Genomic DNA, 26,990 nt, shown 5'->3' on the forward strand with positions numbered 1-26,990 from the left:
ATCAGTAAGAGGATCTAATCTGTTGTGAATCATTTGTGGACTTATGATCTTGGTGAGATTTAATTCACAAGAATTTGTTCATATGGGAGCGAAGCAGGATTAAAAGTGTCACATTTTTATGTTAAAAAAAGTTCAGCACAATACTTCCCCCTTTGTAAGAGCAGATATGAAGTGCAGTGTTGTAGAAGTGGCTCTGAAACCATGTGATGATGTGACCTTGACACAGAATGTCTTCCGAGGAATGATATGAGATGTTTATTAACTAATATATATATAATTCAGGATCCTGGCAAGACAGGACAGTTTGAAAATTGGTTGACAGTTATTAAGCTAAGCATAGCAGAGGGGAGGGGGGTAACACTTACCTGCCACTTCATTAGGTATACATGTTCAGTTGGTCATTAACACAAATATCTAAGTGCATTTCAGCATTAAGTTCAGCTGAAGTTCAAAATAAGCAGCAGAATGAGGAAGAAAGGTAAGTTACCTGTCTTATGGCATTGTTGGTGGTGCCAGACAGGCTGGTTTGAGTATTTCAGTAACTGCTGATCTGCTGGGATTTTCCCCCATACAGTCATCCCCTGGATGACTGTATGGGGGAAAATGGTTTAAAATATGTGAAAATACCCAGTCACGAAAAGTTCTTCGTGTGAAAATACATCAGAAGAGGATGGGCAATCTTTGAAGAGGACGGGCTACAGCAGAAGATCACACTGGGCAGCTAAGAACAGGAAACTGATTTTAGTTGTCTGAGAAGATGGGGAAAAAACATTGCTTAGGGGATATTTTCTTAGCACACGGTGGACCCGTATTTCCAAGTGAGCATCATTTAAACAACATAGCCTACCGGAGTATTGTTGTTGACCATGTCCATACCTTTAGAATGAACCCCTATGGCTGCTTCCAGCTGAACACATTATGCCTCCAGTTACGAAGCTCCAGTTATGTCAAACTGGTTTAGTAAACATGAAAATGCGATCACAGATACTCTGGAAAAAAAGCCGTCCACAGCCACTGGATCCCAGTCAATAGAGTACCTTGGGCATAGGCTGGAACAGGAGATTCACATTAAATCTGCATCAAATATGAGATGCTTTCATGCCAGTATGGACTAAAATCTCTGCGGAATGTTTCCAGGACCTTACTCTGAAAGTCAAATCGGGTCCAACCCAGAACTAGCAAGATGTACCTAAGTGTTTGTTCAGATTTCCACATCAAAGGGGTAACACCAAGACAAATGGAGACATTAACATGATATCAATTGGCAATATATGAGGGCATGCAGCTTTTAAAAACATGTAGTAAATCTTAATCAAACTTGTGCTGATAATATGGCTCCTAACACTCTCCTTACTGGTATGTGTCTGACAGGAAAACAGCCAGAAGTCTGTCTCATTCTGACCATCTCTGCAGGAACTGACCCTTGATGATAATTGCACCAAGAGGAAGCCAATCCAGCACAGCAAGTTAGTATTTGTAGTTATACATACTTTATGAATTTTAGAATTTTTACTTGTCAACACAAATTCACAATTTTACAGAATATTTCTCACAGATGAAATATCAGAATTATAAGCTGAAATTTCCAGACTGTCCAGCCTTCAGCAGGTAGTTATGTGAACACACAAAAGCTACCTCAACCATCCCATAATACAGTTATCCAGCCAGATTACTACTGGGGTTATAACAATCACCTTACACTTCTTTAAAGTACCCAGCACTTAACCAAGTGTGCAGAAGTTCCACTCAGCTGTTTTTAACAATTTTCCTCCACTCATTCAGGTGTGCAGGGAATTGCACATAACGTAACTCTTTGTTTGTTTTCATCAGCCCTTTCAGTAAAAGTTCTCAATATACTGTAAGAGCTCCAATGCTTTGGAAACAGAAACTGCTGTGTAGTTAAATGAACAGCTGTCCTAATGAATCTGAATCTGAATCTGAAATCTGAAAACAAAAGCTCGTGTCACGGATCGCATCGTTTAAATGTAAAAGTCGTTGCAGCGTGCTTGACACCGATGCGCACAAGCGTTCTGCATTTTCCCCAAATCCTCTGTCAGCAACCACTGCAAAATATTTACACGTAAACCCAGTGTGCTTTGTACTTGAATGCATGTGGGAGCATCGACGCACACTCGCCGACAGAAAACAACCCACATCCACCTCATATACGTAAACCACAGACACAGGCATGCAAACCCACACACACGTAGTAACTAAGCCTGAGAAATTCTTAGTTTGCTTTTGAATGTGGAAAAAACTTCTTACAGATCTCAGGTCAGCAGGTGAAGGGTGAGGCTACAATCCGAGCAAATATTTGTGCAGGAACGTGTAAGACAGTTCAATACCAGCGTGTGTCCTCCTCAGACTTGGACACAGTTCTGCTCTCCGTCCAGATTAAACAATAAATCTCAAAGTGGCTTTGTTGCTTTTCTCCTCTTTATTGTTGTACCAGTTCAGCAGTGAAACATAGTCGAGACATTGGAGCACATGGTTACTTAGCCGGCTCTCAATAAATAGACCTTTTAAATATGACAGATTGTATTACAGCAGAAAAATATAAACCTGAAAATGTCGAGCACACAGAACAAGATGCTTCATACAAAGATCCCACTCTCTTCCTCCCCCCATCTCTCTGACAGCTCAGCTGATTGTTGTTACAAAATAAATGTGTCATGCTTCTGAGGCAGAGCGCCGTGTGCCGTATTTGAACTCAATGCTAATGCCAAAAGTAGTTTTCTTTTCATTTCTTCAGAGTTTGTGTGCACTCATACTGACAAAGGAAGTAGGCAGCTTTACATAAAGGAAGAAAAAAAACACAAATCCAAGTGACAGAAAATAAATACACTTGCTTTGTTTTTGAAAAAACAAAATATTTACATGGTATTGTACATAGAAGAAAAATATAGATTCATCCTCCCTCGCTCAGTAAAAGTATAAACTACAATAATTAGAATAATTACTGAAATAAACAAAAGATTGTTGGGTGTGAATGAATATACATTACAATCACTGTTTTAAATGTATCGTATACACAGTAGAAAGCACAAACATGAGTGTGTGTGTTTATCTGTTCATCTGAGAATGACAGAGAGTCTTCAAAAAAAAAAAAAAGCACATAGTATATTTTGTAACCAACTCTCAACATGTTTAAATTACAGCAAGGGGGAAGCCCTTTTTTTCCCAAGAGTGTGTGCGTACGCATGTGTCCATGCGAGGATGGTGATGGTCTAGTGGCAGCCACAAGCTCTGACCACCATGTTGCGGTATTTCTTGAGAATGACGTTCGAGCTGTCGTCGAAGTAGAGCACAGAGATGGCATTGAGCTGCGTGGGGGCACAGCAGGGTTTAGGAACTGTCTCTGGGTTAATGAAATGAACCTGGGAAGAGGAGGAGGAAAAGAAGTTGTGAAGAAGAAGAAAAAAAAGGTATTTGCGTGGATACTGCTGAAAATGATGCCCTTTTTGGATAATTAAACACAGTTGTTCCAACAGTGGCTACATTGTCTTGACATTTGATGAGATGATTAGACTCTTAACATGACTGCTGCATTTTTTCCCCTCGTTCTATGGTTACTCACAAGTGTTTGCACAATGGCATGGTTTGTGGCGTTCATGTAGGAGTTCAACGGGAAGGCACACTCTCCCTCGCAATAGTATGCTGCATATCCTTCTGGAGCAATGATCCAGTCCTGAGAGTGGAGGAGAAATTCAGGTTTGTTTGGCTATACTGTTTCGATATGTTGGATATTTTCACCCTTTGTTTCTATAAAAGGCATACAGGAGTTTAATGTGTTTTCTGTTACCCTTCAGTATTGTCTTCATATGGCCTAATTATGCCATATCTTGTACTATGTGTTGGGAGAACACAAATAAAGCAGTAACTTCATCTAACAAAGGTATTTCTGGGCTTTTATTGTGTCACTGATCAAGATTCTGGGATAGGAGCAGCAAACAGCAGTGTCTGGTTTAGGTTTCTGTTGGGCCAAGCAATTCTGGCGACCGAAGAAAGAGGAATGGTTTCCGTACCTGCCACCCCAAGTCTCTGAAACTGACGTAGAGCTCATGCTTCTTGCATGCCTGCTTCTGATCAGTACTGCTGTTTTCTATAGAACAGGAAGAAAAATAGAGAGTTTATACTTCAGCACAAGTGCTTTTATCCTTCTCAGCTAGACGAGTAACTATTTGCTGACGTCAGACCCCAATTAGGCAGCAATGATAAAGAGCAGACCTAAACATGCCACCATGTTCTCATGCAAAACATCAACACTTGTACAACGACTAAAAGAAACCACCTCCATCTAGAGCAGCAGTTTGGTTAATTGACTTAAATGAATGGGCTATGCTGCACAGAGGTCACTGTGTCGGGCTTTGAGTTTCTACTGGATGAAGCAGATGTGCACGCAGAGTAGCCGAGCCACATTTTCACAACTCTTGACTTTATTTATTCTCTCTCCCCTTTCTCCCGCTTATTTCAACATGTGTCTTTTTTTTTTCCTTTTTACTCGGTCCATGTGTTGAAAAGAATAGTCTGTTTTCGATCAAATGCTATCTCTCGCTTCTCCTGGTGACCTCTGGGGCTCTGCGGTGCATTAGTTCCTGAAAGCGGTTCACATTGGAAATGATGATGAGCGACTGGTTCTCATCATCTAGTTAAAGACCACTGCTATTCAGAGTTCTAAACAGGCCCATTTAGCCCATGTGTCGTGGCCCGGGTTGCCCCACAGCAAGCTGCAGATGTGTTCTTCCATAAAAGCCCGTGCTGCCTTACCTCCATGCAGGGAACTTGGCCCCAAGTACTCTGTAATGCTTGTGTAAATAAACAAAGACAGCAGAGGCATATTTGAAGCTCAGGCATTACAGTCTAATGTTTCAGTGCTTCACATAAACACAGCCCTCTCACACCTTCAAAACAAAGGCCTTGAATATTCATCGCAGGAATCACATCCATTAAAGGGATGTACTTTTGCATTTCGGTACATGCACGTGCTTGTGTGTGTGTTAGCGCCTCAATAAGCATGCTGCATGAGTTGGCCCTTTTATTATGAAACTGTAGAGTACCAGTTATTTATTTCCCATTCCATGAATTCTTCACTAAGGATACAAAAGACAAATGGATCCGGGGGTTATCCCAACACGCCAGAGTAAATCATAGCTGAATGTTTATAAAACACAAACACATTTTGTGTTTACCTGCAACATTGGCCACTCTAAGCGCCTCTTGGCTTTTTGCCCCTTTCGGGCGGTTGGGGTTACGCTGTTTGCCCCCTCCTGTAGCTGAGCGGATGCTTCGCAGGTGCACCTCAGTGGCTTTGAAGAAGGCCACCATGAAGGGCTGTTTATTCTGAGGCCCACTGCGACCAACCAGGCCTGCCGTACGAGGACTGATACTCTCTCCTGTAGGGGGTGACAGAGAGGACAGTGGAACAGGTGTTCAGACAGATCAGTGTGCAAATGAGAAAAGCTGAGCTCCTGAATTTAAATAAATATGTCCCTGCTTAGTGTGGCTGTTTTTAAGTTTTTATTTTGCATATAAACTGCTCTTACTGAAACCACTTTCGCTGCATTTGGTTTTACACATGTGACTTTCTTCTCTGAATTCCTCTCCCTTCTCCACCTCTGAAATAGCAAGAACAAACGCAGCGCTGAACATCAAAGCCTCCCTTCTTGTGTTTGCGTGGGTGTGTTTGTGCTTGCGGGTGTACAAGCACTGCAGTAGTGTCTATCTGGTTCCCGCATGGAAGAATGTGTGTCTGATCACTGTTCAGTGGTAAATCAAGGCTTCTGGTCGCTGCTGGCGACGAGAAGTCGCAGGAACCTGTCTGTACACGCTCATCCATAACCCCTTCATACCTGATCCAACACACAAACACACACTCATAGATATGGCCTCACCAGCACACCCACTGCACGCCTCGAAGGCTACATAGTGTCTGTTTTCCTCGCCTAACATGTAACATCCTGCCATCCTTTGATGGATGATATTCTCAAACACTCCCTGCTGACTGTTTGTTGATAAAGTTTTCGCTGACAAACATTTAAGGCTCTCGATGACAAACTCCTGCTGAGATGTTATCCTTTGGTTAGCACACTGTATTTTCCGCATGTCTGCTAATGATGCTGAGGGTATGGCGGATGATAGTGGTGATGAATGATGAGAAGCAGGGTTTGATTTATCTTTCCACGCACAAAGAAGAAATCATCTGACTGTAACCTTTACAGCGATGATGGAGGCCTTTGTCTGTTGCAATACAATGCCGACCTTCATTTGTGTTCAACATCTTACCTTAATCATCTGCACAGTACTGTGATTCATGCTGTTTATTCACGCAAGCTTGTTATTTTGTAACGTTTACCCTTAAATATAGCTGAAACTCTTTTGCATTAGAAACCTGTATTCTGAAGACATTTTAAGGTGCACCCTCTTCTGCTGTAGTAGTTCATCTGCTTCAAATTTTGATGTGTTTATGTGTTCAGAGCTGTTCTTCTGCATACTTTGGTTGTATTGAGCTGTTATTTACTGTTACCTCTGACATCTGACATAAAAAAAAGGTATTTTCTCATTCTCTGTAAACTGTAGAGGTGGTTGTGTGGAAAATTCCAGTAGCTCAAAGGTTTCTGAAACACTCACACCAGCGTGTCTGGCACAAATGACGTGCCATTTTCAAAGTCTTACTTAAATCACCTTACTTCTCCCTTCTGATACTTGATTTGAATTTCCATTGACCCATGGAAATTCTGATGCATGCCTAAATGCACTGAGTTGCTGCCATGTGGTTGGCTAAGTAGACATTTGCGTTAATGACCAAATAAATGAAAACTTACCCATCTTACCCTTGCAAATCTTACAGTTTGCATATACAGAGTCTAGTATTTTTTATATTTTTTTTATTGGCTAGCCTCTGTACCTTTGTTCATGTCCTTTTCTGTAGCAATTTGTGAGTGACAGCTATTAATTTCTGTGGAAATCACATTACACAAGTACACTAGCTCAGTTACCTGGCACATACCCATCAGACAGTAAATATAGTTACAATCAAAATATTTTTTCCTGCCCATTTGTTTTTTTATGGGCACATCCATGGACCACTTAAAGTGGTCCTGATACGTGTCAGAACAAGCACGTATCAGGACTGATGGCTTCCACTGAACTGAATCTCTTTCTTTGTGTTAAATCAGTGACCCTTGAACTCGTTTTCTTTCTAGATAATTAAAACAGATACACTATTCTTTCTGAACTCAGCTTTTTCACTCCATTTTATGGTGACTGATAATGATTCATGCCACAGTTCATACTATTGGCAGTTTTTTGTTCTTCCTCAGTCACCTCAGGACTTTACAGTAAAACTCTGAGTTGAGATTCTGACTCAGGAAAACTCATTCATGACATCCTGTGAACGTCTTGAAAAAACCCTTCGACCGCTGTGTAGTTTCTCAGTCATAGCCAGGCACTGAAGTCTCCTTATCAGTAATGACTGGGTCAGTATGACACAAAAGTTCAATATTAGCTCTTTGCGCAATTTTGAGTTTCGCAGTGAACAGAACAGGACTTCCGGGGAATGAGCCAAATGTAGCAGGAGCACTGGAAGCAGTGCAAGCGCACAAGGAAAAAGCTGCCAAATTTAAAGCTGGACAGGTTTTTGCTCTTTATGGGCCAAGTCACTAAACATTTTGATCACACTCTGTGTATTTCTGTGACATTCATTGCCCTGACCATTTGTGCTGTCCAGAGCCAGCTGTAGACCCAGATTTCTGCCAGGGTTCAGGACCCAGTGGTTACTGGTGGCTGTTACATCAAACACCAACCAGCCCTCCTCCGCTGCCCAGATCACTCTCGAGTCCAGCAGAAATAGGTCTGACTCCCTGAAAGGGACAAGAAAACTCACTTAAAATTAGATATTGACTTGCACTATTTTTTTTTTTAAAGGTAGAGACAAGGTGGCAGCGTGTGCAGCTAAGTGACCAAAGCAGAGCTGTTGAGGGGAGAGAGGGAGTGTGACAGAGTCAACCAAAGAGAGAGATGAAGCAAGACAGACAGTAAGGCAAGGGAGGCGGGGAGGGCTCCAGCTGGTGAGGCCCAGGGGAACACTTCATTTTCTTAATTGACAATAATGGCTTTATAAACGACGGGTCCTTTCATACACTACACACGGTCCATCACTGGCTAGAATTTTGTGGGAGAGCCAAAAAGCCAAAGAGAGAAAGGGAGCAAAAAGTACAGCTGTGAGAGAGGACAAGAATGTGTGAAAAGAGAAACAGTGCATATCCAAGTCGGTCCTATTGTTCAGCAGTAAACTCTGACCCTTTCTGCCCTTTCACCATTGGAGACTAAATCCCTTGTTCTTCATGTGGCCATTCATGTATCCCGACCTATTTTCTGACTGGGAAGATAATGTGTCACAGAGCTCTGGTTCATTCATGTACCTGGGCCTGTCTTTGGCAAAGGGATAAATGACGGTGTTGTTCCCTTTGGATAATAGAAACCTTTAGGAGGGGCTGAAGATAGCTGGATATGGGCCATTCCAGGGTTACATGTATAACTACTGGTAGGTGTATCAAAGCCTTCAAGATAAGTTGTTAAAACTTTAATTCATTTATAAATTTTAGGTAGTTTTTCCATGTCTCAATAGAAAAAGCATAGATCTATGACATAAAATGATTGATGACTAGACTTCCTTGAATTTATTGAATTTGTTTTCAGGTTCTGGGCCTACCCCTCTGTTAAGCTGTTACTTACTGGGACATTTGTATAAGACAGGGCGATAGTTCTTGCTATTTGTATTTTTTTTCCAGATCAGTCAAAGTGTTTGCTACAGGAAACATACATTACAACAAAAGGAAGCATTTCTTACTGATAAATAACGTCAGACTAAAAGTCTGTTCTTGGGAAGATGAGCGATTTGAACTAAATATTAACATATCATGATGCCATGTCGTTTTTTTTCCACTGGCAAGGACCCCACCCCAGTTATGATGAGACAATGACAGAGAATAGCAGTAAAGCCTGGGTAGGTAACCCTTGTATGGACTAGGAGGTGAGAACTAATAAAAAGAAAAGAAAAGGTGAGGCAAGGAAACAAGAATATACTAGCATGTAGGGAGAAGACGCTTATAAATGTACAACCGGCAGGTTAGTAAGTGAGGTGTGGTCCAGCCCCTGAAACTGTCTTTTCAGCATCCAACTAATCTTTTGAAACACATAGCCACAAACCAATGCTCACCTGTCTGAGTGTTCCTCCAACACCTGGTAGATGCTGATACGGAAGGTCTCATTATCATACCGTTCATGGATGAAGTCTTTATATATACGGAATTCGGCAGCAGTGACTGCCTCACCCTCAGGGATTCGTGATAGATCGAATTTGAACTCTCGATGATGCCGCCGCACCGGTAGGAATTCTTTATCGTGCTCCACTGCAAAACATAAACATAAAAAAAATATGAAAAATGTATCTTTAAAGAGGCTGTATGTATTCAAAGAAGTGTGGGGAAATACATATAAAAATACAACTAATCCATTAGTCACAGTACAGAAACGAGCACTGCGTATTATTCACAAGGCTGGTTATCTAGATCATACTCACAAATTCTTTCTTCAGGCAAAGTTACTTAAATTCCAGGATCTGGTTAATTACAATACATCCATAATTTTGTATAAAGCTTTTACTAAACTTTTACCGGCAAATTTACAAACTAGATTTGAAATTCGAGAAAAGGTTTATAATGTGAGAGGCTTTGGAGAATTCAAATTACCCAGAACTCGAACAACCCGTAAAGGTTTTTGTGTGTCTGTATGTGGTGTGAAAATCTGGAACAGTCTGAGTTTACAATTGAAACAATGCAAAAATATTCATAGATTTAAATTTCTCTACAAACAGTTGGTCTGGTCACAGTATACTCAATGATGGGTTTTAGTGTGCTCTGTAATGTCTGTCCTCTTACCATTGCTGGTATGGATTCCAAAATAAAAAATAAAAAATAAAGTGTGCGTATGTATGTACATATATGTACTTGTGTGTGTAGATATATATGTATGTATATGTATGTGTGTCTGTTACTTGTAGTTATTACTGCCTGTTACCTGTGGTAATGCAATTTATAATTTATATATTCTGTATTCAGTTATGAAGGCTCTAATTGTTGGTTGCGAGCTGCCGCTTAGATGCTTGTATCTGCCCGGGGCTGTTGATGGGTCTGTATGCAATGATGGGCGTAGCTGCGGGAAGTTTATTGTTTTTTTTTGTTGATGAGTGAGTATAGGGGTGGGATTTAATAAGTTTTCTTCGTCCCACTCCTTTTTCAGGCAAGTTTTGTTTTTTGTTTTGTGTATTTTATGTTCAATATAGGTATTTGTTGTGCCTGAAAATGAATAAATAAATGAATGAATGAATGAATGAAAGAATGTTTCCCATTCACATGAGTTATGTTGCATTCTCCCCTTTAGCAGTGATACAAAATTTTTACAGGCAGACACAAAGAGCTAATGTGACTTTTTTTATGAAACTTAAAAGCTTTTTGTGTGGTATTGAGTTGCATCTTCCAGGGAAACAAAACATATGCTTGCAAAGTAGGAAGACAACAAATGTCTTTTACGCTCAGACTTTCTACAATTCATTTTTCCTAAACCATCCATCATCCTCAGTTATTAGCGAGGAGATGACATAGCTTGTCAGACTCGGGGTCAGCCCCAAATTAAACACATCTATAGCTATTCAATACACATGTTGGCTTATGATTGAAACATTCATGAGAACTAGCACTAAAAGCAATGCATCTGGCACACACTGAGCCGTGATAGAGAGATGCGGGCGGACTCTGACAGCTTTATGAGCCTCTTTCTTCCCCCTCTCTTCCCTTCATAGCCCCAGAGAGTCATCCAGTCTGCCCTTCATCTGGTTCTCATGAGTTGGAGCTTGATGTTCGGTGTACCCCTTCCCCACCCCTTGTTCTCTCTCATCCTCACATCCCAGCTTTCCAACCCCTCCTGTACCTCCCTGACCTTGCTCATCTCATGTCCCAGCAGGAAATCCCAGGGGTCAGTGCCTTTCTTATCTCATCATCTCCTGAGGCACCCGCCACTTTTGTCTTTATTAGCTGATAGACAGGTTCCCCACCCATATAAGTATGTATGCATATACACACAAATATAAAATATGCACTCAAATGTACAAAAAGAAATCAAAGAAAATAATAAATATACATTATTGAGTCAGGCTCAAGTGATATTGAAACTTTTTTTTAAAAAAAAGCTTTTTTTTTTGCTTGTGTTTAATTTAAATGAAAGAGGAGGGTGACAGGAAATGTCAGTGGATCGCCATAGTTATAGGATTTGTCCTCATCTGTCGAGATATAAAGTGGGATTGTGGGTGAAATGACACTTTCTTCTGATGACTTATGTGTTAGATAAATTTCCAACAGCTCATATGTGTTGTTATAGGCTTCAACAGACCCCCTTTAAGTACATTACTTCATTACATTTGGAGAAATTGATTTGTAGAACACAGGTATCCCCTTGGTCAGTCACCTATAGTTAACAAAAGTTCAAATATAGGGTTAGGATTACAGTTTTTCTCAGTCGCTTTGGTGCGTTTCTCAGATCAGAATTGAAATTCTCATAACTATTAGTTCAACCTCCACAACACTCAGTCATTTGTGCACATCATAGCAGCAATTTCTCCTCTCTCTGAACAAACTGCAAATGATTTTGGACATGAATCAGTTGCTTCCATACATTTCCCTGCTGCTTTCTGACATTTCCATTTGCTTATGTCATGTCAGTCAAAAGTAATCATACCTATGGATGCTGAATAGTCATTCCCAATAAAACTAATAGTCATACATCCATTGCTTAAGTCATCACACACAAAATTGTTGAACTAGTTATCACATGCCAAATATTGGCCATCTGTCAAGCAAATCCTATACCTTTCTGTATCATTGTTCTTGGAAATGTCTCCGAAATTGAACAATTGATCTCAGGTGAATTACAGCTGTCACTCATGAGGAGGCTCTACCAAATGGGTGATTTTATGTTTACATGTATTCTACAGTGAACAAGTGACTGTAGCATATTTTTCTTTTGCACAATTCTGTAGGATTACAAACACTTCTACACAATGGAAATGTGAAACGTACATATTCAGTGTCTTAGTTACTCCCAAGACTCCCATAACATCTACAGTGACTTTACTGCACATTTCAGATGGCTGTACAGGTAGGCCATAGTGCTGTTGTCAGCATTTTCAGGTGTCACCAATTGTTTTTGCAATGGGAAACACTGAAATTATAAACTGTCATAGTGGAAACATGACAATGCCATTTGACTATCTTGTTCATAAAGATGGTGTCAAGACTTTTCATTTTGATGGCACTGACAGTTTCATTGACATGGATACTTGCTTTTGAGGTATGGATAATCAATTCTGTGCATGTGACGTGCTTTTGCAGGCTATCCACTAGGTTTTGCAGTTTGCACTAATTGTTTTGGGAAATGCACTAACTGCTGTGCAAATGTTAATGGTGTTCTGAGAAACGCACCAAAGCGACTGAGAAAAACTGTAAGTTTCTCACAAGAATTTTAGGCAGCTATTCCAGCCAACAAAGCAGAAAGGTGCCCAAAATCTTATACAAGTCACAAGTAACATACACAAGTATGTAGATAGATAGATAGATAGATAGATAGATAGATAGATAGATAGATAGATAGATAGATAGATAGATAGATAGATAGATAGATAGATAGATAGATAGATAGATAGATAGATAGATAGATAGATAGATAGATAGATAGATAGATAGATAGATAGTGTTGGGGCATAACGGAGTACATGTACCGACGTTACGTATTTAAAATACAAAATATGAGTAACTGTATTCCGTTACAGTTACCGTTTAAAAAGGTGATATTCAGAATACAGTTACGTTGTTGAAATAAAGGGATTACACACGGCGGTCTTTTCCTGTTTCATATGTTAGGCTATGCTCTCTCTAGAAGCATGTAAATATAATAATAATAACCACTGCAGCCTTTCAACACCTCTCTCTGTCTCTTGCTAGCAAAGTTAACCCACACAACAAAGTAAAGCTAGTTTTTGGCTACGAGCCCAACACGGAACCCGACGTATTGGTCAGAGGTCCGTTTACCTCGGTTCGGAGCCACGGACCTGTTTTATATACACGCGGAATAGTTTTCTATACGAGATCGCTGCAAAAAAGTGCAGCCTTACCTAATGTCCACCCTACTGTTACTCATTTTATATTAAGATTTAAACATCCAGTTGGTATTGGTATGGCGAGTAACCCTCAATAAATCACACAGCAATAGTACATTCATGTAGCTGTAAAAAGCATGACAATATATTAAGTAATCCAAAGTATTCAGAATACGTTACTCTCATTGAGTAACGGAATACGTTATAAAATACATTTGGGGGCATGTATTCTGTAATCTGTAGTGGAACACATTTTAAAAATAACCTTCCCAACACTGTCGATATAGATAATACAAGTACAAGGATCTCTTTCCTACATCCCCTTTCATTTCTATCTTTATTAAACCCTGTTGCTGAAGGACAACGTACAATGGCAGCACTGTGAGATGATTCGGTATAAGAAAGGATCTAATTACTCTTCAGTGAGGCACAGCTTTAGGCTCCCATTGTTCTCCATCTATGGGCACACACTGAACTGGTTTCAAAAGCTGTACAGCTTTTTAAATTCAAGGTTTTGTGGATTTCACCACATGCTTTTATCAATTCAACACCAGTGGATCTAGGCAGTGCCACTTGTTTATTATCTCTTCTCATCAGAGCCTTCATTGAGCTCCCACCCTGAAGTCAAACATTACAACATTATACTGTGTTTTGACAATACATGCATGCATACAAGCTTGCTTATACCTCTCCACCTGCAGGTCACCTCAAGCTCAGACTCTACTGCACACTGGATAACAGCACAGTGATGGCTCACTTTTGGCCTCTGACCACTTAAAGCAAAGTCTGTCTGTTTGGGGCCTTTGTTGCAGGCATATGCTGTAAAAGAATTTAACATTTCTGATCATTTGAGGTTCAAAGACTCCTATGTAACTCTAAAGAAGTGTGAAAAAGAAATATATATTCTCTTTCATATTCCTACATCACTATCATGTATCATCTTCCAGGACCTTCTAGGACACATCCCCACACAACAGGACATGCCCGCAATATTATGAGGAATGCAACAAGTAAGGACTACCACTTTAATGTTATTATTCCAGGAAACAATTACTTCTTGTTACTAATTTACCCTGGAACCTTCTCACACAATTTTAGAGCCTGCCTATTCTTCTACTGTCCCAGGGAACTCTCCCTCCTTCTGTAGCCCAGTGCAGGTGCAGTCCCTCTGGGGAGAAAGCCAGACCTGTTCTTGAGCCCCCCCTGAGCAGCCACCCCGCCCCTTTACTGTAAAAGCTCTTTATCTTTGCTTATGAGAGCAGTTGGATGCTGCTGCTGTAAAACTCCCACACTAAATATTTTCCTCTCACATCAAATGTCCACTCTTCAGTGCTGGTATTTGTGTAATTTGTGTAAAAAAATATAACGCAGCGTACAGAGTGCAGCTAAGGCCTCTGCTATAATTCTTCCGTTTTCTCTCTTTTAATTCTCTCCAAAGGAAGCAGTCGTCAGATGAGGGGACAAGGCACAGTTAAAGCCAAGTGAGTGCATTTATGACTTCCTCTGGGAGGAAGTGAGTAGCCTTCACCCCACCTGTGTCGCAAAAACACACACCACAAACATGGCGAACACACCCTCTGATGCCATGTGAACCCTTCATTCAGAGTTTTCAACGTCCAAATCAGTCGGAGTCCTTAACACGGACACACACACACACACAAACAGAAAAATAGTCCATTGCACACGCACAACTATCACAAAGTATTGCCTGTGAAGTGAACAGTCTTGTGCGTCACAGCACGGTAACACAATCATTATGGGTTTTTGTAATCCATAATTAGAGACGCAACAACACACAAATGCAAAGAGGCAAACACACACACACAAGCACTTACTCTTACACAGCGAGCTGCTTTTATCATTTGGTCTTAAGACGTCTGATTGCTTTTTCTAAAAACGCTGATGATGCATGGTTATCCCATATCATTTAACAAGAAACAAGAGCAGGCCACACACGTGCACAGCAGCACACATCACAGATATCAGAGGGACAGTGAGTCCTCCATCCTCTCAGTTTACCATGCACCTGGCAGCCAGAAGGTTTTTCATGAACACTGTATTAGCATCTTAGCCCGTGCTAAGCCAAAACCGCAATTCTTTCTCGAGAGAAGAATCAAATGTAAAAAAGGATCATTCTGAACACATTTTTTGAATTATCAAAAAAACCAAAAAAAATCCAACATGTCTTTGTGTTAAAACAGATATTGTGTGTATAGACATAGACTCCTATAACACTTTTTGAGATAGATTTACATGCCCCCCTACCACCACCACCACCACCACCAGCTCACAAGAAAAGGACAATATGTTATTTCAGCACTTTGTATAAAGCCACGGCTTTAATGTCACATACACCTTTCTGGTTGCATAAATAAATCAAACTGAAATAGTCCCCAGAAAGTGCACTTACTCACTAATTTACTTGTGTTAGACTAACATTTGAGTAAATTACTGCTCTGTGAAATCATAGGGCTCAAGGACTTTTATCCATTAGAAAAAGGGGATTTAAAAAAGCCCACTCACATTTAAAACCTACATATTTAATAACAGCAAAAACAGACACGACCACTGTTGATTTACACTTCAATAACTTTTTTAACCATAAAATAACAATTTCAAAATGAGTAACTGCCACATTAACACATGTCAAAGAGAGTGACTCCCCTTTTCATTTCCACTCTGGCCTCAAATGCATTACGTAACTTTGCCTGATTGGACACAATTTTTCCACAAGAAGCATGCTGCTTACTGCTCAAAGGCACTATGTCACAAACCACCAAATATGAGCTTTGTGACAGCTTGAAGAAGACCAAAGAGGACGCTGACTAAGAACTCTAAGCAGGGGGGGAAAGTCTTGTGCAAGAGGCAGGACAAGAGTAAATCTTTGGCTTGCTTTAAGTCTGAATAGCGAGAGCTCAGCACTGATGTCAACCTGGCACTCATGCAACTGAATTAGGAAGTAATATTAACTGGCTTACTAGGAGTATTTATTGACCATTAAAAATGGGTAACCCACATATGTCCATTAATAAGTCAAAGATTAATACACAAAAGTTACTTTTCAACACAAATAAAGAGTTTAGCCTTGTCTGATTGTTAGTAGGATTACTCAAATATAATAAATAAATTTGCCTGGAATTTTTTTGCCAAAGATTTAGCAATGATTGAATTTCATTCAGATCCTTTTTTGTTTGTTTGTTTTGTTCTTTGCAAAACAGGACATGTTGCATCATATTTCAACAAATAGTACATATGAAACTGAAGAAAATGTGGGAAATACTGTCTTGTTTTTGTTCTCAAGAAAGTATTATAAACTAATCTGGATCCAGATACATCTCTGGATCCGGGGACTGATCTCATGCATGATGTGGAGGGAATTTTCAGCCTGGGTGCAAATATGTACTCTCAGACCTCTCTTGTTATTATCATATTATGGAGATGAACAGTAATACACAGGTCTAGAGTGTATGTTGTCCTTCCTTCTCTGTACTTGTGTCCTATTCTTTATGCTTATATATGATTAGCTGGGTTCTTCTCTTGCTTTTGTGGGAACTAAACCTGATAGATCACGGGACGTAAGCAGCAGCAGTAATGGTAATCAGCTCTTATTCTAAGTCACAAGGGAGGCATAGCAAAAACATCTACAAAGTGAATAAATACCAAGCCAATGAAAAATTATATTAATTTTTAAGTGTTCTAGTGCTGCTAATCAGCACCAGATGTGATACATCTCACTAAACAGATGTGAAAAGAACTAAACGAACAAATTTTTCTCTCATTGTGGAGATGGAGAAGTACCACACAGACCTGCACTTCCATGTACATATTCCTCTGTGTTGCCTCGATGACTTGATATGGGACCACCGGGCCCTGCACCATTCATGCCCCTCTGTCTGTTCCCATAGGAGCTGCCACAGTTCCTTCTCCACATATTGTGTGTTAAGAGCAAGATAATGGAGACCAGAGAAGGGAAGGAATGACTAACTGGTGAATTAGTTTAGACATATAAGAGGCTCTGGCTTGCAGACAACACTGTGTCACACACTTGTGCGCTCAGAAGCAGTTGTGTCACGCTATAGTCACACCAGAGGCACGCAGCTCTAGTTTTATAGCTAGTAGCCAAGTCAGGTAATAGCAAGTGAAGAACTCCAATATTTCTTTTTTAAATACACACTCATATGTCACATTCATTCCCTCCCCGCCCTTCTCTCTATTGCTCCTTGCATTCCTCTTCACAGTGGGCTGCCCGTGGTGCTGAGGCTAATACAGATGTTTCCCGCTGTCTGCAGGCCAAAGCAGCTGTGCAGAGAAACTTTATCTTTTCGGCGTCCAACAAGTCCCCTGAACTAAACCTCCACCATCACGTCTGGCCCAGTTTTTAGTATGTCCTACACACAGGGCCATATGATACCAAATTTCCCTGCCTATTCTCCTGAATCAACAGTATTGATTATCACCACTGGCCTCCTAGTATTAATTAACTTGTTGTTTTATGGTCCCAGAGGTGCTGCGTGGTATTTAGTCTCCAAACTCATACTCTGCCCCTCATCTCCAGAGGTTTAGGCCTCCTGTGCTCCCAGACATAAAACATTTCAACACTTTCTCAAGTTCTTTTGTATGTTTTTCTACTCCCCATCTCTCTTTCACACACATCCACACACTTTCTCTGAATGCAAAACATAGTATTCCCTTCCTCTTCCCTTAATTTCTCCATGCTTTTCTATTAAACACAGCAGAGAGAAGCAGAGAGATTTCCACCTTTCATCTATTCTTGAGTTGCTGAATTTGTTTGTCGCTGTCTTTCTTTATTACAGCTTCTTCCCCAGCTGTGTTTGAGGAGGCTTCTCACATGTGGGCCAGAATAAAGTCTGGCCTACAAAGTATGCGTTGAAGGCCAGTCTTTCCTCTTTGCATGCAGCCTGTCCTTGACACTGTGACTGTAACACATCTTTCTTCCTCCTCTAGATTTATGTAATCGCTTCTGTGTACACTCCCAGTGAATGAAAAAGCACATGCATATTTATCTACTTTAATGTGTACAAGTGTGGAGAGCAACGTATGCTCACTTTCCTGCTCAGAAAGAATGTTTCTGGAGCTAATTAGTGTTATTGAGTGCACGTTTTATTGCCTTCTGCTGGACAGGGAGTGAGCAGAAGCAAAGGAATGTAATAGCTAGTACAGATAGCCCGGCCTTCCACTCAGGTAATTTCTCTTAATGTACTCCACAATTTGATGTACTGCACCAAGGTCTAGTGTGTAAATAAATACCACAAATGGAGACAATTAATCTCTTTTCTCATAAGCTTCCAACAGCTTCACAGAGTACACAGCTGACAAGATCAAGGAAGATTATGTTTTTTTCCCAATGTCTTATCTAAGAAATTCACCTGTTGAACCCAGGAGTCCGAAATGATATCTGGATGTACATAACAGAACCTCTGTGCATTTGGCCAGGCTAAGGCACTCGCTGAGAGAGATGATGAAACAATCTGCGGGTGGGACGATGTGGCGAGTGGTCAAAAAGCCCAGATGTACTAAGCAGCGGGCGTTCTAGCTCTGCCTCAATGATAGACGGACCTCCTTCATTGCCAGGAATGCTGCACTCATTTTAGTGTTTCTAATAATTTTACTCTCCTTCCTTGCATATTTCTTTTGTCCATATGTGGCTCTAATTCTGCAGTAACTGAAATAATTTGCTTTTTGGCTAAAACCCCAATATGCATATTGAAATGCAAAAACCTGATCCACTGAATAAAAAATATTTCCACACATTTTCCTACTTTTCTATCGTCTGCGTTACTTTGGCCTTGCCTTATCAGTGCGCAGCAGCATCTGCACTCCCCTGCACTTCCATGACAGCAGGTACCAAACAGTGAAGCTGAGAGGGCAGATGGGGTGAGAGCAAAGTCAAAGATCCTGGGACCAATAGCTCTGTTGATGCAAAAACAAATGCACCGCTCTTTGCATGGCACTGAGGCACTGACAGGGCAGAGGGGAGAGAAAGAGAGAGAAGGAATGAAATGAAAGAAGAAACATGAGGATAAAGGCGGATCGCAAATAGATGCCACACATTTCATTCCTTATTGTCTTTCCTTGTGTGAACATCTTGTGCTTGTGAATTTTCATGTTGGAGCCGTGACGGGAGTGCGAACTCAAACACTATTTTAGAGCCACCTACCCTGCCCAGTCACCAGCTGCATTGTGTAATGTGTGTTAGTTCTCCTAGCAGAAGATTGCGTTAGCGGAAGCCCATAATACTGACCAGATTCCTCACCAGGCTCCGACAGCCAAATCAAAGCTTGTAAAAGCCAAGCAACAAATGTACGCAAGTGGTTTTATGATAAGTGCTGAAATATTGTGCCTGTGAAGCATGGAACATGAACTGGCTGTCACAGGTTTCTATTTCTTCAGGCAAGCAGCTGAGTTTCCCTTGAGTTTCCTCACAGCTATTTTATTTATTTCAAGAAGGAATGGGCTGTGATTCCACCAAATGAACAACAAGCTGATAAAAACAGGGTGTCAATGTGGCCATCGCACGTGCGTAAGACACTGCACTGTGATGCAGGAGACAATTTTAAGAAGTTTCTCCTTCTGCCAACATGAGTATTGTATGTGAATTTTCCTGAGGTCTATAATAAGGGGTGGCTTGGCTGGATGAGGAGGGTGTGGCTCCTGTGGTCACAAAATTAGAGAACATAAAAACAGGGGGATGAGGGGAAGAGTGGGTGAGTGGGGGAAACTGAATGGCTGCAATTCCACATCTCTGAGTTGTTTTATCCTATAGTTAATCCCTACAGTTTATCCCTGTCTTCCAGCACATTATATCAAAACAAAGACTGCTGTAGATTTAGGATGTGGCTGCTTTATAGTCACAGTCACCTTTCAATAATGTCTGATTGCCTTTGACAAGGGAGCTGATGCAAGTTGCACGTTCCAATATTCAGAACCGTCACTGTCGAGTAGGTTCTTCAGATTCACTCCTTAGTTAATGAGTAGTTGAAAAATGAACTGTGATTTGATGTAGTGAGCAACATAAAAAGATTTCAGTTAACCTCTATTATACATCATACAGAAAAAAATCTCAATATAGGGTATTTCAAAGCCAAATTGAAGGAATCTTTTTTTTTAAAACTGGATTTGTTTGCTGTCTCATCTTTATTTTGATAAAAAGATCAATATTACATCCATGGCAGAGCTAAATTAGCTTTGTACAAAGATTTAAAGCACGGGGCAGCATCTAGCCTGGCTACATCAAAACTACAAGCATCTCTGAAGTTCACCAGCTGTTTTATTCATACAAAAACAGAAATGTAAAAATGACAGCTTTAGGGTTTTAAGGAGGAGTTGTGTCAGATAGAGGATGACAGTATACAGTAAGCTACTGGAGCAATGAAGAAATAGATTGGCAAATAAACCTCGGCAAAATGTTGCTTTTACACTTCACTGTTTTCATTAATTAAACAAACAGGGTGTAATTAGTGCAAGTCTCAGCTGCCCTGCTGCTTCATGTTTCACAGCGAGCTATTGATCTTTTTACCCAACAGTCCACTACAAAGTGATAAAGCGTGTTCACTGAACAGCCAAATTATTGCCTTAAAACAAAAACATCTGCATGGCTCTATACCAGCAGAAGCAAGTGAGAATGACTGTACCAAGAAAGTCCCAAAAACTTTATTCTGGCGGAAATGGGTCGCAACGTTTTCAGTGAGAGAACTGTTTCGTCACTCATCCAAGTGACTTCTTCGGCCTCTTTGGAGACTGACTTTATCACTTTGTAGTGCTTCGGCTTTTTGGGATTGTCTTACCTGGATGATTGAGCATGCATCAAGATACCAAGAAAGTCTTTACAGTCAGTGTTTCTTCGAGGTTCTCACATATTCTGTATAAATCTCAGATTTGTGATCCTCAGTGAAGCATGAGGTAGAACCCAGAAGTAAGGTTTATGGGTGCAGAGGGCAAACATGTTTTATGGCTGCAGTGAGAGTAAGAGGTCAGCAAAGCTGCTGTTAGTATAATCTCAAACCTCTCCATGGCCTTCAAGCAAAAGACGTCTGGTTTGACCACAAGTCTTAAATGTAAAGACTCTTCTTCCTGTGGTTACTGTTTCTTCTTGTGCAAAGGCTCAAAGGCATGTGTTCGTGACCGTGCACACACTCCTGCTGTGGCAAGTTAATGATCGTTAAGTGTGAGTAAGTTATAGCATGAAACTTTGCTGAACCTTTCCCAGAGAGTCAGTGCTGTCAGACCCTACAGCAGTATAAATGCATCACGCAGGCATGATGTCATCAGTAGCTGCCAGTGGGCAGGATGTTTCCTAACGTGGTAATCGCTCTACTGTGGATAGTCACTCTGTACCCAAGAGATCAAACTCTCTTTGCTCTTTATAGGATAAACATCTTGAGCAAGCTACACTTCCCTTGCACTCCACTTTTCATCACCAGTCTCCTTTTAGCATACGGAAAGTATGACTTACTTGTTCCCAGTTCTGTGTTTAAAACACTGTTAGAGTGAGAGCAACCGAAAAATAAAGAAAAAGACAGATCATTACAGGGTATCAATTTGTATAATTTAGTGCAGTGTTCCAGTCTTGTTTGTTCAGCCCCTTTTGACTGACTACGCATATCTGGTTTTAGGTACCAGGTGTGTTATTAGAGTTAATGAGCTCTATAGGGATCTAAAGGAGGTGCAAATAGTGGTAGTTAACTCTAGGGAGAGTGGTGCCGGGGTGAGATACCCCCTGCAGAGTAGCGGAAGCGCGCAAAGCAGGACTGAGGGGTGTGAGGGTGCCGAACAGGCACTTGGGCTAATGCGAGCCGTCAGATCTGTCCGCTGCCGCTCCGAAGCCTGAGGTGTCGCAGAAGTGTCTCAGATCCACAGGACCGGGATGAGAGAGCAAGAGAAGGTAGAGGAAAACAAAATGTGATCAGAGAAAGGGAGGCCCTACAGGCAGAAACAAAAAAGGATTATAGGAACTTTTACCGCAACTTCAACTGTAAAATGGTAACAGCGCCATCTGTGGCTTCAAGTAGTCATTAAAGGATTATGGCCCGTTAATAGTGTGGAGCTCAAGGGTATCGGTACATAACCTATTAAATGTGAAACAAAAAATCCTATTTCAGTGAGACATGCCAGAACTTTAAGAATTGCTGGCAATTAGAAAAACAAAGGATAAAATTGGTCTTAACTTGGAGTAATAACATGACACTACCATATCATAACCTTATGAATTTGCTAAATGTAGCTTCCACTAAATGATTGCCTTAGTGTAGCACTGTGATTGACTCACAGCCCCATAAGAATACATTAATCCGTGATTGCATGAGAACAGGAAAAACGCTGTGACTAACACACCTCATGAAAACATCTTGCAGTAATAGACTATGCCCTCACCTCCCTCTTCACACACACACACACACACACACACACACACACACATACACACGCGCACACACACAGCACAGGTGACGATGTTGCTTCTCTTTAAGTCATCCAGGATGCAAATAGCAGACAGCCAAGTCATGGCCCTTTCCTGTGGTTGGGAATGTGAAAATGGGCATTTCAGGTAAAATTCATTATTGTTACTTAGCTATGACAGCAGTGTGAGTGTGCTAATTTTCTGGTGTGCTACATGTACATATGCGGCACACACCCAGGACCTGGGTGAGCTGCGCTCCATGCAGCAGTATGCATTCTGAATGCATGCTGTAAGTCATTTACACAGCTGGCCTTTTAAACTGAAGTGACTCAGAGAGAGGACTTCCCTGGCCTGAGGTCTGTCCCAAAGCCCACACCCACCCTAGCTGGCTGCATTGGTCTCTGCATATACTCAAACAAGCTGACAACAAAGTGTATCAGCTCTGTTGAGTGGCAATCAGTAAGGAAGAGCGAGAGCTAGAACAATTATTTTACATTCTACATAATATGGACTATTCTAGTGGCTCAGGGATCTTTGATTTTGATGGCAATTCTAAAATCAGATCCATTTTCACATATTTGACCTTAAATTTAAATGCAAACAGTGCATGAAAACGGGCCTTTCAGGAAGCAGCGCCTAGGGTACAAAGTCTGACTAATGTACCTTGGCTCAGTAGCTATGGAGACATGCAGTTTTGAGGGACAATTTTTAAATAAAAGCTACACTCATTTTGCTCTCAGACAACCTAAATAAGAAAACAAAAACCACAACGAGCAAATGTGGAAAGGAAGGAATTTGGAGAGGAAATAGTCAATCCATTTGAAAGCCATCACTTTCTTCTCTGTGAATTCCCTCTCCCTCCCTCCCTCCCTCCCTCCCTCTCGTGTAAAGGGTAACGAAATTGCATATTATCTGCTGTTTTGAATAAAGCCACCAGGATGTCTATTTGATGGTATCACATGAGAGTACGGAACCAGCCTAACAATAGGCCCTACTGATAGATTTAACACGTGGCAGATTAAATCACGAATGCGCTGTTTATATCCAAATGAGTGTCATTTGAGGGAACACTAAATATGTGCTGTGAGGAAGACTCAACCTGAGCAGATGCCATTAGTGATCACATTAGCCACAAGATTTCAAGAGGGCAGTGTGACTTTGTTGTTGTTAACATAGGAAATAAAAAAAGTTCTCCCTAGTTGATGTAAGCCATCTTGCAAAAGGTTTTTGCTAAAAAGATGTTTGCAAAATAGACAGACCAACTTTATCACTCTGCCAAAGGCTCCCTTCTCCCTCCTTTTTCGCCATCTTAGTGCCGTCTTGGCCCTTGACTTTGTGAGGCCCTTGACTTGTGTCTTGAGTCTCTGTGGTCAGATCCATCTGTGTCACAGCCTGTCAAAAATAGTCACAATGCAGCAGCTCCCACAGTAATTACACAGTGCAGTGGAGGAGCCAGTGTCACCTCCCTCTCTCTTGCCAAGACACTCCAACAATGAGCTTTCCAGGATTGAATGTAAATGTCTCACTGCTTGCAGAAAGTCAAGAAACAAAATCTATTGGCTGACAAAAACCGTAACCACCCGTATGCCTGCTACAGATTTGATTTATTTCTATGTCTGTCTGGTACCAGATTGATATGTAAAAGCTACTCTTCTGGAACCTAAATGGAGCTGTTGCTGTGACTACATAATTTGTTAAGTAAATTGAATAATAATGATGCTTTTATCAATCCATAAATCTGATAACACATGCTAATGTTTTGATTATTTACACTTTACAACCTCTGACTGTTGCTGGCAGCAATAAAAGGTCAATAAACATATTTGATTAGATAAGCACATTGGGCCAGAAAACAACTTTCAACAAAGCAGTTTTATTGATGTGAAGTATGTCCTGTGCGATTGTTATTCACTTTGTGAACAACTGAATCTAATTAAACCACACTGTGACTACACTAACATCACTGGCTGGCATTATTTGTGATGTGAGGGATGTCTCCAGATTAGAGTTAAGGGAGGACCCAGTGCACTTTGAACTCATTCTGCTGTTGACTTACTCATTCTTTAGATAACACATGGCTGACAAGTTAGCTGCTGCTGGTCCATCATCCACAGAACAGCACCTGAACATTAGCTGGTTGCACAGCTGTTTAACAGAGAAGGACACTGGAATGTGCCACTCCTGGTATTAGCTAGATAACTGCAGTATGTAAACGTGGTTATTGTGCTGGTCTCCTTTGTGTGGACACAGGTGTACCATCAGAAAAATACTTGTGCTGTTTCTTTACGTGAAGCGCTGTAAGAAGATAAAATACCACCACAGTCATTCTGCTCTTCCACCTTTGACACTTACATATCATATGACTAAAAGCCTGATTTGTCCCAAAAACAATGTGTAAGATGTAAGCAGAGTGCAATAATAAAAGTGCTAAATCTCCTTGTTAAAAAAAGAACACCGACGCGAATTAACATGAAAATTCTCAACACTTATAATCGTCAAGCCAAAGATATGTGTCCTTAAAAAAAGCTTTTTTTCAAAGTCCTTGCTATGTGTTTGATAATTAATATATAAAGACAGTCATACTAGTACTACATTTTAATAATCAAATAAAAGACCTGGGTTATTATGACGCGCATAGCAACGATTACATTGATAATATTTCGACGTGTTTATTATTCTCCACCGTCTTGTTTTTCTGGGAGGGGATTTATATAAAATTGAATGTGATGGGAGACTTAAGAAAATAAAGTGCCTACCTAAATTCACAAAGCTCATGACCATGTCTGCATCGTTTAAGAAGTTGTTGTCTTGCAGGCTGGCTATCGGTGGACCCTGTGTGGTGAAGACGGGTTTGTAAGGATAGGAGTATCTGTCCTCGTCTCCGTCTGTAGACATGGCGTTGTATAAGTCCAGCATGAACATCGGGGCAGCATTGTGTTTTCCATGGAGGTGGGGTCGCGGCCGGTGCGGCAGCCCCAAGATCGACAGGATCTCCCGCTGCATCTCTCTGCGCTCCTGGCTCTTCAGCCGACGGTGGATGAAACTGGAGTGAAACTCGTTGTCCAACGTAAAGTTCGTAAAGGCAGTGTTTGCCAGGACGCAGTAGCTCCAAACCAAGAGCAAAACGGGAGCACGCTTATCCAAAATCTGTGCCATAATGCTCGCAGTGCGTAATTGCGCCCAATTCGGATCACTGAAACTCTAAAAAAAAATGGTTAGTAAACTTTTAGCAGCAGACACTCTGTGTTTAATATCCAAAATCAGTTACGGTCCCTCATGTTGAGGGACGTGCTGCCGAGTGAAACATCAACTTCACTTCAAAGTCCTTTTATTGACTGCTTTCCTGGACGCGTGGACCTCATGCGCAACCTGCGGTCAAGCTCTACCAGCTGTAGTGCAGCCTGCAACTGCAGAGAGAAGGCTGCAGGCAGACAGGTTTCACTAGGAGAGACGAGAACAAGTTTCGAGGAGGCGCTATTTGCAAAGAGGAGTAGAGGGAGAGAGAGAGAGGGAGGGGGAGAGAGAGCGAGAATGTTATGGTTGCCTTATTGAGCAGAGCTAGCCTGGCTTTGTTGCCAGTAGGAGAACGCCTTGAGGCTACATGTGCAAATAAGAAAAGGATTAGGACTGGGTTTGTATTATGACGCTTCAGTTTATTATACACCACATTTCGTCAATGCTTTCCACATTTCCTAGTACCTGTAGGCTCGTGATAATTCACTAACGACTGATGTTAAGACAACCACAACAGACCGTTCATGGTGAGTGTACATATGGAAGGCTGATTTCAAATCATTGAGTTCTTATTTGACTTTGCAAGTGAGTACTTCAGTACTGTAGGAGAGGTCGCAACATGTAGTTGCAGTCCTGCCATTACAATAGTTAATTGGCTGATCCGCAGGTGCACTCTCTGAATGCCTTGGGTCATGTGGCTCTGAGACTCTAAAGCCTGTTATCTTTTGATGTCAAAGAGGCTGTACTGCAGCCTCACAACTGCCATTTCACGCTGCATTTCTGAAGATATCCTAGTTTTCCATCCCCAAAGCTAGAGCAGGAAGTTTGTGACAAAAGCAGCAGTGCACAGGGCTCAGACTGCAAAGGAGGGGTGCAGATGTTCGGCAGCTGCTTCATTCCTCCATCTGCCCCCCTGGCACCAGCACCTCTTAAACACCACACTTTAATAGAACGCTCCTGACCCTCATGTGCGCTTTGCTCTCACTGACACAGGCGGAGGGACTTCAGATGGCCCGAGAATGACTGCTTTATCTAGAGAGTACTCACTGCACAGAGAGAGGAGTTTCAAAGGGTCTTCAGGCTACAGCCTGCCAGGTGATTTTTATGACAATAAAATTAGACTTCAATGGCACA

At 41.2% G+C, this 26,990-nt stretch overlaps 1 protein-coding gene across 1 annotated transcript; it reads right to left on the reverse strand.

The window, feature by feature from the left end:
* Positions 1–2,418: 2,418 nt before the first annotated feature.
* On the reverse strand, positions 2,419–25,939 carry bmp7b (bone morphogenetic protein 7b). The gene is made up of 7 exons (XM_085393383.1): positions 25,379–25,939; positions 9,218–9,410; positions 7,711–7,859; positions 5,190–5,393; positions 4,026–4,102; positions 3,578–3,688; positions 2,419–3,377 (listed from the first exon to the last, which is right to left on the reverse strand). Exons 1-7 carry the CDS (start codon positions 25,776–25,778, stop codon positions 3,228–3,230), a joined length of 1,284 nt encoding a protein of 427 aa, XP_085249509.1. The 5' UTR covers positions 25,779–25,939; the 3' UTR covers positions 2,419–3,227.
* Between the last annotated feature and the right edge of the window lie 1,051 nt (positions 25,940–26,990).

The sequence above is a fragment of the Rhamphochromis longiceps genome, linkage group LG20 (genome assembly GCF_057381845.1).
Source record: "Rhamphochromis longiceps isolate RC_006_pf linkage group LG20, R_longiceps_female_GT1.1, whole genome shotgun sequence".
Taxonomy (NCBI): Eukaryota; Metazoa; Chordata; class Actinopteri; order Cichliformes; family Cichlidae; genus Rhamphochromis; species Rhamphochromis longiceps.